At 42.6% G+C, this 17,698-nt stretch overlaps 1 protein-coding gene across 1 annotated transcript in view; it reads right to left on the bottom strand.

The window, feature by feature from the left end:
- The window catches only part of FAT4 (FAT atypical cadherin 4), a 161,930-nt gene that overhangs the window by 56,497 nt on the left and 87,735 nt on the right, over positions 1-17,698 (bottom strand). The window contains exons 4-6 of the mRNA XM_068168664.1: positions 16,067-16,417; positions 10,127-11,049; positions 9,243-9,417 (exon numbers count right to left, since the gene is read on the bottom strand). Of these exons, the coding sequence (XP_068024765.1) occupies positions 9,243-9,417; positions 10,127-11,049; positions 16,067-16,417 (1,449 nt within the window). The remainder of the gene's footprint in view (positions 1-9,242; positions 9,418-10,126; positions 11,050-16,066; positions 16,418-17,698) is intronic.

Here is a 17,698-nt window from a genome sequence, read left to right as displayed (position 1 = left end):
CAAACCATTAGCTCTCATCCTATTTCTACCAGCCCTTCTAAACACTCCTGCCCCATCCTTCCTTTAGGTCTCCTTCAGACTGTGAAATGAAGCTATAAGCTCTCCCCACAGTCTTCTCTTCTCCAGGCTGAACAGCCCCAATTCTCTTGGGCTGTCTTCATATGAGAGGTGCTCCAGCCCTCTGGTCATCTTGGTGGCCCTCTTCTGTTTTTCCCAAAGCTGGTTTCATAGTGCTTGCACTTAGGAAAACAAAGGGACTGTTGGGATAGAGCTGCCCTTGTGCAAGGACTACTTGCTGCAGGAGGGTCTGGGAAGTTTGGGCATGACTCTGTGCACCACTAAGGCTTCTGGTGACTCAAGAAAGGTTTAAATAAAGTGGAACTACAACTTAAAAGAAAGGCAGAGACTTGAAAATAAAAATTTTCTTAAACCCACCAAATTAATTCTGCTTGTTATAAGTTATTGCTCTAAACAGAAAAAGCAGAGAAGCTGGCTCCTGCAGGGACTGCTGACTAAGGCAATTTTTTGACTGCTTGTGACTCCTGAGTATCCCACAGTGAAATGCCTGTAATGCAGGATCTTGAATTATGCTTTAAAAACACCCTGTATAAATAGTGAAGATTAACCAGCAGGAGAAGTGCTCAGCCCATATGTGCATGTTTTCCTTGTTTCATCTTTGCAATTAAGCTTTCCTGTAATTGCAGCTTTGCATTTTGAGGAATGAACTAGCAGATATTCAATTTACAAGGTGCAAGGTTTCATTTAAACAATGGTTTAAGATCACCAGGTCTGGAAAAATCTCAGTATTTCTTAAAGGCTGAGCAATTACCTAGCATAACTGCTGCCCTAATTCTCTCATTCTGCAAAACAAATCACATTCCATGAACTCATTAGCACATTTGAAGTAGAATTTCATATAAAACTGAGGTAAGCAGGAGGACAAACACTTAAAGTTCATTTTCACTGGAAAATTCCAAACTAATCATAGGAAGATGGATGAATGAAGAGATAAGAGAGGAAGTGCAACAGCCTGAAAATTTACCAACTGACAATTCTTGTTTCCTAGAAACTTTTGATCTGCATATCAAGCATTATATTATCATAGGTCCTTTTTGTTGCTGTCAACACACAATCTCTGAAGATCTGTTCCTGAAGGATAATGCTTCTAAAGGCTACAGTTTAGTAATTGGCTATATACATCAATAATAGAAAAATCAGAATCACAGAATGGTAGGGGGTTGGAAGTGACCTCAGAAGATCATCTGGTCCAACCCTCCCTGCTAAGCAGGAAGAGCTCCCATTATTTATAATAACTTCACCTCCTCTTCTTTTGTTGAACACAGTGAAATGGAGACCAGCCCACCCAACAAACCTCAGCTACAAGCATTTTATGCCATCCTAAATAAATTCATAGGTTACTCACTGGATTCTCCATGATTCCAACAGAGAGCAAATAAGGGAATAGCACATGTGAGAAGTGTTTGATTGGAGAGGCATGCACTGAACCTGAAGACTTTTCTAGAAGTCCACAAGTAGATCTGAACCATAAAGAAGAAACACCTTGAAGGTGTATTTCGAACTCTGCTTGCCTTGTCAAAACAAAATCCACCATCAGTTTGAGCTGGTTTCAAAACTGAAGTTCTGTCCATGATTTTAACCGGAGTGAACAGCTCTCATTGTTTTCACAGATATTTCAGCTTGTATTGGCCAACCTGAGCTCCTTGCCAACCTGAATAGATGTCTCTCTCAGACCTCTTCCCAGAGGACACAGACACTTGGATTTAGCCCAGAGGCTCTTGCTGAACTATTTTGAAAATAGTGATTTAATAATGAGGCTTTAACTCCCAATAGAAGACTAAATCCCTTCAGTGGTATTCTGGTGCTGGACTGCACATCTCAAGGGGTGGCCCTCTGAAGGGATGAGCGCATTCCTTCATCTTTGGTGAGTAAAGTGTCACATCTTATAGATGTGGATATACTCTTTTTCTTGTTAACTACTCTCTAGGGAACACCAGACTTGAGTTTGGCATCAGCCCTCTTCCTCAATGACTTTTTGAGTTGTCTTCTAGAGAAGAATTAAAAGGTGCTAACAGTTTCTAGGCTCTGTGAAAGGGTAAGATCCTGCTATGAGCTTCCCACAACTACAATATGCCACTCTCAATTCTTTTCTCTCCTGCTTTTAGAGGATGGCAGGGCAAAATGAACACTATGAACTCATGATGAGTCTGTCACCATTTAAGTTCTCCCACTGTGAGATTTAGAAATAAATTTTAAAAAGATCATTAACTACTCTTAAAACAATTGTTTCAGTACCAGTATGCAAAGAGCAAAACTAATAGAACGAGTAAAATAATACAGCCAGTAAAACTAGACAAAAGTAGATAGCACTGACACAAGGAAGAGCTTCACAGAATCACCAAGGTTGGAAGAGACCTCAAAGATCATCAAGTCCAACCTGTCACCACAGACCTCATGACTAAACCATGGCACCAAGTGCCAAGTCCAGTCCCTTTTTGGACACCTCCAGGGATGGTGACTCTACCACCTCCCTGGGCAGCACATTCCAAAGGCTAACGACTCTCTCTGGGAAGAACTTTCTCCTCACCTCCAGCCTAAACTTCCCCTGGCACAGTTTGAGACTGTGTCCTCTTGTTCTGGTGCTGGTTGCTTGGGAGAAGAGACCAACCCCCTCCTGGCTAGAACCTCCCTTCAGGTAGCTGTAGACAGCAATAAGGTCTCCCCTGAGCCTCCTCCTCTCCAGGCTAAACAACCCCAGTTCCCTCAGCCTCTCCTTGTAAGGCTTGTGCTTGAAGTCTTGTTGCCCTTCTCTGGATATGTTCAAGGGTTTCAATGTCCTTCTTAAATTGAGGAGCCCAGAACTGGACACAGTACTCAAGGTGTGTCCTAACCAGTGCTGAGTACAGGGGCAGAATGACTTCCCTGCTCCTGCTATGCACACTATTCATGATGCACTGCGGGATGCCATTGGCCTTCTTGGCCGCTTGGGCACAATGCTGGCTCATGTTAAGGGAAGGAAATAAATGGAAATGGAACAGAAACCAAGATTCATTTTGAAACAGCTGTCACATGAAAGAGGACCACAGAAGAGAGTGACCATGCTGTAAACTGCTAAACACCAAGGTAAGCGTACGCCAGCTCCATTTAGCTCACCAAAGCCTGAAGCGATGTTTATATTTAGAACTAGCACAAAAAAAAAAGCATGGAAAAATGGACATTTCTAACTGAAATTTGTGAGTTGCTTGTTTGTTTTGACAGCACTGAGATTTAAGAATAGATGAATTTGGTTTTGCAATACAACTCATTCTCTTAAGGCAACATCTTTGCACACTGTGGACTGCCTGTTAAGTAGAAATACAGCGTACGCTAAGAAAACAGGATGAGTATAAATGTCTTTAAGCCCAGTCACATATATCTCACACAGTGTTAACCCTTGAGACTCTTTCTTTCCATTACTAGAAAACACACTCATCATTAACTTGTCGTTCCAAACTGGGAAATACCTTAGAATGTGTTAAAAACCAACACAACTCCACTGTCAGATTTCATTTGATTTGAGGATTGAAGGGAACCAAAAGCCTGTCTCAAAAGTGAATTCCTGAGGAGGATGTAACCTCTCTGCTCGGTTGCCCTCCTGCATTCTTGAAGGAAAGAATGCAGAAGTTGTGAGCCAACATTTTCTAAAGAAAAAACACATGGTTGTTTTGCCTCCAGTCCAGGGATGTATACAAAGAGCAGCTAACTAAATACAGTAATCAGTCCATGCTAACTAAATACAGTAATCAGTCCATTGATTCCTTTCTTTCAGAACCATTTATCTAAATCAGTCAATAGATTATTAAAACCAATTAAAAACATTTTAAAAGCACCTACAGGAACACAGTTTCTAATTGGAAACATCACCTCTTGATTTGGGTTTCATTCTGGCAAGGGGTCGTTCTGACCAACCGAATCAAAAGATGGTGGTTGCAGCTTATTAAATAAACAGTAGTCCTGGGCAGCGAGCAGGGTTTCCAGATGTGCTACTCCACATCCCTGTGACCAATAAATAAAAGGAGGAGGACTGCTGGAATGCTAACATTTGCTCCAGAAAACTGCTCAAACAGTTAAAAGACAGGGATGATAAAAGTGGCTGCACCAGTTCTTGTCACGGTGCCAGAACTGAATGTTTACCCAGTGCTGCATCCCCACCAGACTGGGGGGAAGAAAGTCGAGAAAAACCTCTTTCCCCAACCATTTTGTCATGAAAAAAGGCACAGTGAAACAAAACAAATGATTTATGTGGTAGAAACAGACCCATAAAGACACATTCAAATAGCTGCATGTAGGTTTCTTGGCGTTTCTGTTAGCAGACATTTGGGTGGGGGGGAGCATCTGCAATCTAAACACTATCATGTTATTCCACAGTCCATCATCTTGCCTGTCCTTATGTTTATAATTCATGCACTCTGGTCTTACAGTTTGTGCTGCAAAAGAAGGGCTCTAAACTGGAATGGCTGGACTTTGGGCTTAAATCATGTTGTATTTCTTGACTAAAGTCACAGGTGTACAGATGTGGAAGATGCTGAATGTTCCTAGTGATGGATGCTTTCTGTGTCTTTGTCAATCCCCACTATTTAGAGCAGCAGCCTAGTGTCTGAGACCCAGTAGAAGTTAGAGCAGGGTGGAAGTGCAGATATAAGAGAAAAGTGATGATAAAGCTGAAATCAGGAGCTTTTGCACAGACTGTCTTGTGGAAACTGGGCATGGAGCAGGCTGCATGGCCACAAATCACCGAGCCAAGCACCACAAAGTGTTTTATCAGCCTTTTCCCTCCTCCAGAGCGGAGGGAAGACTCTGCTGACCCAAGATCTACCCTGAGGACTGGGTGGAGGATTAGCAGGTGAGGCCAAGGAATAGTTGGGCCAGAGCCAGGATTATGACTGACTTCTCTGGGCTGGAGGAGAGATCTTACTTAGGAAAGCATTTCTTCAACAACTGTCCAAATTTCCATTGCTGATGCATGTGGTCCCACCAGCAGTCCCCATCTGACCTGCCCACCATGCGTATGAGCAGCTCAGATCTTAATAATTCAACAACTCTTCTCATGTGCTCAGGAGTGAGGTTTGAGCTCTGGATGAGCATGCCAGTGTGGCAAGAAGATTTCTGGGCCAGCATCCCAGGCTAGGCTAACACTGTAAGAACCAGTCACAAGTTGATAAAGTGATAATAAAGACAGGAAAAGTAAAAAATCCTTGACTATGAATAGGGAGATTTGGGAAGACAGCCAAAGCCAAGCTAGGAATCCATCAGTTCTTATGTCTAAAGGTGCTCCTAAGCATGTTTGTGTCTGCTTCCTTGAGAGGAAGGGATGAATTGGCATAGACTTCTACAGGAGCAGGATATCATCTTTGAATGTTTTAAATCAGTCAGCACAGCTTAGAAAAATTGAAATGCAGATTCTAAGAAAAATGGGAAGCAAGTTGGACAGCCAGAAGTTTGCCCTTGTTGTGCTACCCAGATAGTTCCAGAATTAACTACATCTGGATGTCTACCAGGGTTTTTATCTATTAAAAAACAACTCTAAATAAGATGCACCATATATGGCAAAGCTGTTGTTAGGCCTGCTCAAGACAATCCAAGAGACTGTTTATTACAGCTAATAAAAGCCAAATTCAAAATGCAAAGTATAATACCATTCCCTTGATTTATTGTCAAAGATAACAGGGATGTGGATGATTTCAGGCAAGTCTGCCTTCTTCAGCATTTTGGCAGGCACTGCTTTCCTGCAGAGGACCACTACCTGTGTTTTGCATCTGCGTTTCTGGTGGAAAGCAAAATCCTCCTTAAGCATCACCCAACAAATAAAACCTTAAGACATTCTAAAGAAGAAGAGCCGGAGTGGCTGGAGAGCTCCCTGACAGAGAGGGACCAGGAGGTACTGATCAACAGCCGCCTGAATATGAGCCACCCGTGTGCCCAGGTGGCCAAGAGGGCCAATGGCATCCTGGCCTGCAGTAGGAATAGTGTGGCCAGCAGGAGCAGGGAAGTCATTGTGCCCCTGTACTCTGCTTTGGTTAGGCCGCACCTTGAGTACTGTGTCCAGTTCTGGGCCCCTCAGTTTAAGAAGGACATCAAAACACTTGAGCGTCTCCAGAGAAAGGCAACAAGGCTGGGGAGAGGCCTTGAACACAAACCCTATGAGGAGAGGCTGAGGGAGCTGGGACTGTTTAGCCTGGAGAAGAGGAGGCTCAGGGGTGACCTCATTGCCCTCTACAACTACCTGAAAAGTGGTTGTATCCGGGAAGGGGTTGGTCTCTTCTCCCAGGCAACCAGCACCAGAACAAGGGGACACAGTCTCAAGCTGCACCAGGGGAGGTTTAGACTCGAGGTGAGGAGAAAGTTCTTCACTGAGAGAGTCATTCGTCATTGGAATGGGCTGCCCAGGGAGGTGGTGGAGTCACCATCCCTGGAGGTGTTCAAGAGGAGATTGGACGTGGCACTTGGTGCCATGGTCTAGTCATGGGGTCTGTGTTGATAGGTTGGACTCGATGATCCTCGAGGTCTCTTCCAACCTTAGTTATACTGTGATACTGTGAGTTACACTAGGCAAAGAGTTGGGCATGTCTTTGAGAGTTTCTTTTATAAATGTTGAGTGGTTGCTCAAGAGCATAATCCTCCAAGCACTTTTCTTACCCACTTCAAGACTGTGTCACTGCCATCTTTCTACTAGTCAAGCCAGAAGCACCCGATATAACAAAGCATGGACCGACGAGCAAAGGTCAGTGTGCTACCACCTGGATATCCACCCCATGCACATACTGATAGCTTTGGTAGCCCTTTATATATTTCAAAACTTTTTTTTTTGTATATACATTCCTCTTCTTGTGATAAGCTGCAAGGCTTTTACAAAGGCTTCCTCCCACACAGCATTTTCCTAACTCGGCTGCCAAATGTCTACTGAAGTACATGTGCATTCTATGCATATGAGAACATAATTTACAGCAATACAAAATTTGTGATGCAGCTCAACAGAAATCCCACAGCCTGTAAGCTGCTCTGTTTGTTCCACACTGCTGTGACAAATATGGTTTTTCAAGGGGTCTCCAACAAATTATATGTCAGAGTGCTCTTTATCATGTAGACTGCTTAAACTCAGTATGACTAATTCAAGCATAACAGAGATACCCTGGAATTTTTTCACTATGTAATATGTTTAAAGCATCTGTTCCAACTATGGACCACATGAAATCAAGAGAAGTTCACAGATTTCTTCCATGAAATCAAGAAAAGTTCTGGAATTGACTTCTAGTGAAGCTGGACTATTTCCTGTGATGTTTTAGTTCAGATAAATCATGGCTAACATAGTTTTCAATGTATTCTTTGATGGCAGGAATTTAGAGCAAGTCTTCAGTCTAGTCATAAAATGATATCGAGCAATACTTGCCAGTTTGGTTGAAAACTATATCAAATCAAAGTGGATTAATAAGATTGTAAACCTAAACTCAATATAATGTAGAACAGTTACATTTACTACTGAACATCTGCTTCTGTACACTTTTGCTAGAGCCTTTTAACACTGACAGGAGGGAACTTGTGAGTTAGCATTATAAGAGAACAACAAATGAGGTCTCTTCCACCCTTAGTGATACTGAATACTGAATTCTCTTCCTGTGAAATGAAGAACATAAAATAGCTTCAATCAGTGTTTGATCAGCACAGCATCTACATGTTTAAATGAAGGAACTAACAAAACATGCTGCTGTTCTTGTCAGTCACTTATGGCAAAGGCCCCATGCACACTTTGTGTACTGAAGTCTCTCCTGGGTTACATGAAACTCACAGATCCCCCAGCAAAAGTAAGTATTTGCATTTGGTATGGTTGAGTAAATCTCCTGGATGTCCTATTTTTGGGGAACCAGAGTCTAAGAAGAGATGTGCTCTTGTCAAATGCTTTGGCTTACACATGGTGCTAGGAATGGAGTGCAACTGACTTCTCACTCCCTGCCTTCCAAGGAGGACAATAACTGTTGTCCACGTGACACCCCTTACCAGTCCAGTGTTTGGGTATTCTGTATTTAGAACTAATAAGTTCTGTACAGCCTCAACTAAATTCTGCCAACTTGGACTGGGAGAGTAAACAGACATCAAGAATCTGCCTTCCCTTATAAATCCAGCTCCAGCTTCTGAAGGGCCATAAGGACGTTCAAGCCCAAGCAAGTCCAAGTCACAAGTGAGGAGTTTGTGGCTCCAGAGTAATGGAGAGCCAGTTTAAAAACACAAAGAATACAGCATCTCCAGCCAAAGCACAGGACAAACAATATGCCAAGTCCTAAAACTCTGTTTCTCAGCTTCAGCACTGCTCAGGCTGTGAAATACCTGAGCACTGTTGCAATAGGAAAATATAAACCATAGATGCTGTCACTGACATGAGATCCTGCACACAATATGGCAAACAACAAAACTGTAGCCACTTGTCAGCAAGTTGGGTTTGACTCTATTTTTATCATTAGAAAGTAAGAACAAGTTCTGCAGCAAATTAAATCCATCAGACCCTGGGGGACCAGAGATCAGTCCAGAATATGATGCAGGATGTCTCTGTAACTAATATTCATACCAAAAGCTGACATCAAAATCGTGTTCTCAGACACCTCAAGTGAAAGTGGAATTACTCTTCACTTCAAGAATTCATGTCCCATTTTAAGCTGAGGGAACTTGGAATAGTTTTAGGATTCTAGAGCAAGTGTATCACTGGATGCTGAGCAAAGGAAACTAAAATGTTGAAATGCAAATTGTCATTACATTCCAGGGGTATGATTTTGGTAAGATTCACTAAGTAGTCCACAGAGATTTTCTGGCCATTGATTTGACCTGCCTGCACATTTCTGATAACATTATATTGGGGTTTATTGCCATTTGTGTAGGTTTTCTATTGCCATGTGTGAAGGTCTTCTAACCTAGGTAAAGAGCACTTACTGCTGCAGGGCAAAAATCAACCTACATAAACCCATAGTGAGTCCTACTAATATCAGACAACTAGACATAAGGATAAAATCCTGACTTCCAAACTCCCTTTGACATTAGATAAGCCCATCTCCCCTCACAGAGATCTCAGCTGAAGCTTGGCTACCAATCTCCATCCTCTAAAGTTTCAGACCACCATGAAAATATTTCTTTGCCATCCAGAACAATGTTTTCATGTGGCAACAAGATTCCACCAGCTGAAATTGCTCTCTTTGCTTTACCTGCATCAGCAGCTGTGATCAGTAGTACATACTGCTCCTTTGCCTCCCGGTCCAGGCTCTGCACCAAGCGCAGCTCTCCACTGGCCGAGAGAGTAAAGGCTCCTTCTTCATTTCCAGCCACCAGAACATAAGTAAGCTTGCTGTTCAGGCCTTGATCATCATCTCTTGCCACAACCTGCAGAAGCAATATGAACACATAGGAAGAAATATCAACAACTGATGAACACAGTGTCTGCAAAACTTTGCTGGGGTACAGGAAATATTCTCTATGACAACAAGCAAAATTAATAGAGTTAATTGCTTTAAGGGTGAGTGTAAATTAGCTGTAGATGCAAAAATTACTTAACACAATGGTGATAGCCTTCAAAGCACAGTTTGAAAATGTTAAAAGCTAATTACTTATTTTTCTCAAGCAGAAATCCAGTAAAGACTGTGTTGGGCTTCTGTGAAAACCACAGATGAGCTCTATACTGCAGCAAACATTGCATGTCCTGAATTCATTTGGTGCTCCTTTGGTATCCAGCACAGAGTCTCAGCCCATACAGGCAGCGATTAGACTCAGAGATGTGCTGCATGACAGTTCAGATTGAGATGAGACACAGAGCAAGCTTATACTCCCAGTGCAGGTGGGAAGATAGGTAGGGAAAATGCAAACAAAACTCCAAAGCATGCTATAAACATGGTAAAAAACAAATCTCCCATCCAAACAAACAAAAAAGAAACCAATTGAATGACCACTGCATGTTGGATTAAAAGTAGGAGGCAGCTTTTCAGCTGGCTTGTGCCTTTTTAACTTTGGAAGGAATACACTATACATTAACACCATACACTGCAGCATGCTAACAATTGTAGGAAATGAATCTTTATTTGCTGAATGTGCTCACCTGAAGAATAACTTTTGGGAGTGTCTCCAAGTTCTCAGGGACGTTCACGGAGTAAGGAGAAAGTTCAAACGTGGGAACATAATCATTGACATCCTTCAGAACAATACTGACTGTGGTGGTATCGGTCCTCGGGCTGCTCCCGCGGTCGGCTGACTGAACGGTCAGCGTGTAGGAAGGCTTCTTCTCTCTGTCCAAAGGCTTAGCCACCGTTATCACCCCCGTCACAGAATCAATCCGAAACTCGTTGCCGGCATCTCCGCCGACAATGGCATAGCGGACCTGCCCGTTCGTACCTTCGTCTCCGTCCGTAGCAAACACCTGGATTAAATCTGTCCCTGTCAAAGTATTTTCCTTCACCTCTACTGTATAAAGCTTTTGGGCAAAAAGAGGGGTATTGTCATTAATGTCCAGGACTATAACCACCACGTCCATAGATGAAGAAAGAGATGGCTGGCCCTTGTCTGTGGCTACCACAGTCAAGGTGTAGTTGGACACGGTCTCCCTGTCGAGCTCCCCAATAAGCCTCACTTCTCCATCAATGGTGCCAATGCTGAACTTGTTTCCCGGGGGCCGGAGGAGGCTGTACTCGATGTAGCTGTTGGGGCCGCTGTCGGGATCGGTGGCCTGCGCTTTGAACACAACCGTATCTATCGGTGTGTTTTCCGGGACGTACGTCAGCTTTGGTGAGATAAAGCTTGGAGGGCTGTCGTTCACATCCAGAAGAATGATTGAAACTTGGGCTGTGCTTGTGTACCTGGAAGCTGGGAGAGGGGCCATGTCGTGGACTTGCACGACGAGGCTGTAGAACGATTGGCTTTCCCGGTCCAAAGGCTGCCTGATGCTCAGCACCCCGCTGTTGTCAATGCCGAAGTGCCCTGCGCTGTCCCCGGATGCGATGCTGAAGGACAGCTGGGAGTTGGAGCCTGGTGGGACGAGGAGAACAAAGGTAGAGAATATGAATTCATCCCACCGACCTAGATAGAAATGTTTCTGGCCTCATTTCCATAGGAAATGAGGACTGTACAATTGTGCTGCTTATTCAACCTCCTCATTGCTGTTTTTTAATCCAAGCTTCACAAGGGAGAAGAAGCCTTTGAAATAATTTTTCCAACAAGAGTTGAAGAGGGAGGCAGGGAGAGAAGGAAGTATGTTAACTGGAGCAGTTGCAGAGGGAATGGCCAGCAAAGTTCATCTCTGCATTTCATTCAGCAGAAGCTGCATGGTAACAACATGTGCAGTTTTCCCCTTATCTACAATAGTTAGGGATAAAGGTTTTGAGAGGTTTTGCCTTCAGAAACCAAGGCTCAGTAGTTCTGCTGCTCACTGAAAGTCTGTTTTCCTCTGTTCTCCTCAGTTTAAGTAAGCAACATTATTATTAATGTAATTATTTCATGAATTCTTCCACTCGGTTAGAAAAAGCCACAACCAGAAACTCCCAAGCCAAGAGTGAACACTGGGGAGAGCTGTGCTTCCCATATACGGCATGGTATTCCAAAGTCTCATCTTAGGATGGAAACACAACCAGCAATTATGGTCAAGGGAGAAATTCATAATTCTGGTAAAGGAAATGCATTCTGAATCTTGACAAGGCTGTGAAATGACCTTAAGTATGCCATTCAGGAAACAAATCACGGAATGGCTTAGGTTGGAAGGGACCTTAGAGATCATCTACTCCAGCCTCCCCACCACGGGCAGGGATGCCTCACAACTAGACTCAGCTGCTCAAGGCTTCATCCAACCTGGCCTTGAACATCCCCCCAGGGAGGAGGCATCTACAACCTCTCTGGGCAACCTATTCCAGAGTCTCACCACCCTTGTACTGAACAACTTCTTCCTAAGATCCAGTTTAACTGTACTCTGGTTAAAACCATTCCCCCTTATCTATTGCTAGACATCCTTACAAAGAGTCCTTCTCCAGCTTTCCTGTAGGATCCCTTCAGGTATTGGAAGGCAACTCTAATGTCGCCCCCATGACAGCAGGGCAAGAGAGGGGATTCTGTCCCTATAAGGTCCCTGTATGCTCACAGGGTGTTCCAGCCCCTGGATGATCTTTGCAGCCTTCCTCTGGACTTGCTCTAAGAGATCTGCATCCTTCTTTTGATGGGGACACCAGAACTGGACACAGTATTCAAGGAGGGGTCTCACAAGAGCAGAGGGGCAGAATCACATCTCTTGAGATGTATGCTACTATATAAATGTATGCTACTGCTTCAACTCCAGACTTCATGCTAAATCACTAATTTTTGGGAACATCTCACTGAAATGAGTCTTCTCTCATCTATCTAGCTGTCTATTCATGTATCTATCCATCCACCCATTTATCTGTCTGTCTTTTAATTAATTTTTACTTTTTTTCCCCCTTGGGTTTGGGTTATAAAACTGTGATTTAGAGCTAGTAGATTAACAGACCCTTCACTACTGATTTACCTCTCAAACTCCCTTTTTCACACAAAGAAAGGAAGCTGTTTGCTTAAGCAGCTGATTGCTATGCTGTGTATTTTGCCATTTTTACTCAGGTCTCCTCTCTCTGATTGAACTGCTTTGATAATAAAATTATTCCTACATTAGGTTTATTAATCTCTGCCATTGATTGTATTTGGACTTGGGAACTCTGGTCTTACTTATCCTTTCCCCAGAGGCTGCTCTAATTGGTATCTTTCCCACTCTCCTCTTCTCTTCTAAGAGCTCAATTATGAAATAAATAGAACCAAACATGAAAGAGAGAAATATTTTAATGGAATTAAAGAAATTAATGCATGTATATGCTAGATATTAGTCTTTCTACATTACTTTGATCAAGTGAAGCTCTGTGACAGTTTAACACTAGTTTAATTATTGTTATTTTCTTGTTCAATTGTATTTTCAAACGACTAATTATATGGATGAAAGTCTCCTGGTTTTAGAACAGGGATTTTCCAGCAATTCAAGATTTTTGTCAATTGACTTGATGGGGAGGAAGTAGATCTTACAGAATACAATTTCCTTAAAACTACTTCTTTTTTTTCTTCCCCTCCTTTTCCCCCCTCTGTTTTTTTACAGTGGTGTTGCTTCCTATAACACTTACGGCTTGTAAATTCACCTCCATGTACCTTTTTCATTCCTTGTCCTGTATTCTCATTGGCTTCACTGCTGCTAGTGCTTCTATAGATTAAACTGTGAAGCAGGAGAGTTGTCTAAGTATCAGTGGAGCCAGGACTGCCACTTAATGGACTCTTTCAAACACAAACTGGCCTTGTGAGTTCCATCCACCACTTCTCCTCAGGTCTGGAGCTGGTCTTTTCTTAAGGAGAACACAAGGGCATGGCATCCTCTGTTGAGATTTGGGTTTATTTAATCTGAGGGTTAATCTGATTAAACTCAGTGAGAGCTCAGACATGGAGTCACTGATTTCATGATGATGCTCTTTTAAGGGTCTCATTTCTATTTCTTTACTAATGAGGAAAAAAAACCAATCATATTTTCTCCATTCTGTAAGTACCTGTGGAGTCTAACTGCAAAGGCCACTGGATTTTTGCCTGAAGGAATGCTTTTTGACATACAGACAAGTATTTGCTTTGCCCTGAGATTTTCCCTGCTCATTCAGTGTGGAAAAAATTAAAATCTAAATCTCAGAATGAATGTGTTTAAGGAGACTGAGTTCTTTACTGCTCTGTTAATAGCCAATAGAATGGAATGGAATAAACCAGGTTGGAAGAGACCTTCAAGATCATCGCATCCAACCCATCACCCAACACCATCTGATATTTACTGTGCATATTAAATTGTCCAAGCTGAGATAAACAGCAACTTCTTCTCAAGAGGTGTGTTGAACAAGAAAGAGAAAACTGGGACAATCTCACTATTGCCATGGGTTTGCCTTTTATTATCAGTGTTTATCCTCAAACAAGAGGCATATCTCAGGTATTTTCAGAGCTCCTCCAAACTATGAGTTTATATAAGCAATCAATGAAATAATATTTGTCTGCATTGAGTGCATTATCTGTGAGCCACATGCAGAGGAGTACTGTCCTAGCTATTTCTGTACTCCAGACAAAAGTAAGATGGCAAAGGATAACAAGTTTGGGCTTGAAACAGAAACACCAATTGCTGAAGTTACAGTCCTAGGTGGAAACTCAGCCTGGCACGCTCTTGGAATGAAATTTCTGTCCTATTAAGTTTAATTCCAGACTGTTAGAAAAATGAGCATGCCAGAAAATATAAAAGGCAAGATATCTGACTGTTCTCTGCACTGCTCCTCAAATCCTCATTTGCTTCCTTGATAGCTGAGTGCATGATGAACGTAAAATGATATCTCAGTGCTATGATACAGTTCAAGTCCGTTGCACACAGATGGGAATTAATGTATGAGGTGCAAGAGAAAAGGAAAGCAGATCCATAATGGTTAAGTGAAATGAACTTCCAAAAAGGTTTGAAATCAACTATTGTACTCCTAACAGGAACATAAGAAATAGAAGAGAAGATAGATTAGACACAAACCCATTTATCTACAGGTCTGAAGGAACACTCCCTTCCATGGATATGCATGATGCAAGCACAAGATCCTCCTCCGGTTTGTAGGTAGTTCACACAAAATAAAAGCTTTAGCAAGAATGGTGAAAGAGAGACCCATGCAAAAAGAGCCAGTATGACCAAGTTATAGTTTTTGACTTGTTGGCTTATCATATGGAATCTCTTCTCACTCACTTTCTCAGTTTGATCCCAAAACCAGTTGCACAATTCTTACCATGGAAAGTTCTATCCATCAGCACAAAAATTATGTTCCCACAAAAATGTTTTGGGTTCGAGAACTCAGCATTTCCTGAGGGAAAAATGGTTTACTGAATAATCTTGATTAGCTCAGTCTTTTTATGGGCATAAACTGTGATTTCTCGAAGCATGTAGGTGCTTTGAGCTTGAAGCACACATTTCAGTGCGAGACACTTCCACGGGCTCTGCCGAGGCAGTGTCAAGTTGAGAGGAGTCAAGGTTGCTTAACGTGTCACAAAAATAACCTTCACCTGTAAGCTCACTACAAATGTCATGAAGAACTTTGTATGAAGTCACACTGACTAATGTCTGTGGACACTTAAGAAAATGTGGTATGCTAGGGAATGTTTCTTATGTATTTTAGGGCCATAGTCTATAATTATTCTTGCTTGGACATAAACCGTATGGCAAAATGCTTAAGCATGCTATAAAGATGGTATCTTTTACACTCCAACACATTAACACCTTCTAGATGCCATAAAAAAAAATCCCAAGATTAAAGCTTATTTTAACAAGAAACTTTCCCATGGTTTCTCTTCATCAGTTTTTTAACCTCCACTATCAATACCCTGTAGATCACAATCCTCTTCATGGTTCTCCCAAAAATTACAGTACATTTAAGGTCCCCATGCTTGGAGATGGCATCTCATATTGCCAGAACCTTATTTAGAATATATTATAAACTTTAATACAAAAAAGGCAAGCTGAAAGAACACTTGGCTCTAATTTAAATGTGTAACCCAAGCACCAGGGGAGAAATCATGGTGCTGAACAGCTGTAATGCACTCCAGGTAAAATACAGCTCCGTGCCTCATTTCCACAACAGCAGTTAAAAGCAGTATTTGACTGCCTTTTTCATTTATCACAAATGAAACAAACAAGAAAAGAACAAAAAAGAATAAGCCACCTGCTCAAACCTAATGTGAAATATGAGAGAAATAACTTTTGTTTACACAGGATGCATTTAAGCTTACGATGGCATCCCAGGAAGAGCCCAAATTCCCCCTTTCAACTAGGTCCTCTAGCATAGTGCTAGAGGCAAATACCTGTGTAACATGTATTTATCATCAGAGATCACCTGGGCTAGTGGAAGGTGTCCTTGGGCAAGGGGTTGAAATTAGATGCTCTTTAAGGATCCTTCCAACCCAACCCATTCTATGAATCTATGAATAAGGAATACGAGGAAAGGCCTACCATCATCTGCATCAGTAACACTGAAGTTGAGGATAGCAGATCCTGGAGACAGGTTCTCCATCAAAGACGTGCTGTATGAGGTCATGCTGAACACTGGTGGGTTATCATTGATGTCCAATATATTGAAGTACACTCTGATGGCAGTAAATTGGCCTCCTCCATCTTCTGCACGGACGGTAAGAATGTAATACTGCTGTGCCTCGTAGTCCAGCGCGCGAGTCAGGTTGAAGACTCCAGTGACAGGGTTTAGGAAGAAGATACCCTCTTCATCATCTTCACTTACAGTGTATGTGATTTCCCCATTGATGCCAGAGTCATCATCAGTGGCTAGAATGGCTGCCACCAAGGAACCTGCACAGCACAACAGTAAAATCAGTCAGTCCCAAAAGGCAGCTAACCAGTGGGATCAGAGCCAGCTCATCATCACGCAGCTCTGTAGAAGAAGAGGCAGCCTCCACTAGAAATTCAAGCCTCAGTACTGTGTGACTTACTACTATGAAGGGTTTTTCAAAGCTGCAAGGAACAGTATTCAGCAAGATGTTTGCTTTAAAAGGTTACTAAAAAAACCCACCCTGCAAAAAGGCCAGCAATGTTTGTTTTTACCATTAAACAGGAAGATGTCCAGGTTAGATAACAACTGGGGCAAAAATACCTTTTCTCCTGGTAGGCATTTTCTTTCTGCAACTCAAAGGACCCTCTCCTCCCTGCAGGCAAATGCAAGTCCTGAAACCTTCTAGCTATTTCTTTCTAAATGCAGAAAGTGAAATGTCAGTGCATACCAAATATCCCAGCTCTGCTCTTTGAAAAAGTGCCTTCAGAGGGTAACTGCGGTTAGAAAAGTAGAAACCTTAGAGGGGTCCATTCCACACTGTTTGCTGAAATCCAACTCCTCGTGAATTTGTGCCATTGTTTTCATTTCTGCATAGCTGTGCTCACAGGACTGACCTATCTCGCTAAGGTTTGGAAACCAAGTGTCACTTCGTAGCATTTCGAGCACCAATTACAATCAAGATCAGCTCATTTCCAAGAAAATTAATCCTTTCATTCCTTCTCCATGGAGCCAGATGAATTGCATGTGTTACAACACAGTTAACTGGTTTTGAGCAACTGCTTATCATCAGAATGAAGAATAGTGCTACAGCTTCCTTTAACCCAGCTGAAGACGCTGGTATCTTTCACATCCATTTCAGTGCCTCAAGCTTTCTGACCACAGGTTAATTGGCGAAGACGTCTGTCCTGAAGCTGGATGGGATTGTCAGCCCTCCAGCGAGCTCGCAGCACAGTGAGGTCAGGGAAGCTCAGCAGAGCGGAGGCCCAGAGAAGGTACAATTCCCAGACACAGCTGCCAGACTGCAAGAGGAAGGGGCACAACTCTGTGGGACAGAGAATGGAGCCCCAAAGGGGGAAATCTCACAACACTTCCCCTCTGGATGAGCCTGCCAGCTGCTCTGGGACCACTGGAGAAAGGAACAGGAGAAACTGCAGCACTTCAAGTACTAAATCAGTTTGTTTCTCCCTCCAGCATCCATCACTGCTGAGCCGGGCGCACAGCACAAATGCACGCCCCATCAATGATTAAAGAGAATTACATTCACCATTTCAGTCACAGACTCAAATAATATCAGGTTGAAA

The sequence above is a fragment of the Melanerpes formicivorus genome, unplaced genomic scaffold (genome assembly GCF_026170545.1).
Source record: "Melanerpes formicivorus ecotype bairdi unplaced genomic scaffold, bMelFor1.0.p_v2 SCAF_150, whole genome shotgun sequence".
In the NCBI taxonomy this organism is placed as follows: Eukaryota; Metazoa; Chordata; class Aves; order Piciformes; family Picidae; genus Melanerpes; species Melanerpes formicivorus.
Note: the sequence above shows the minus strand (reverse complement) of the source record. Positions and strands in the feature narration are given on the sequence as shown.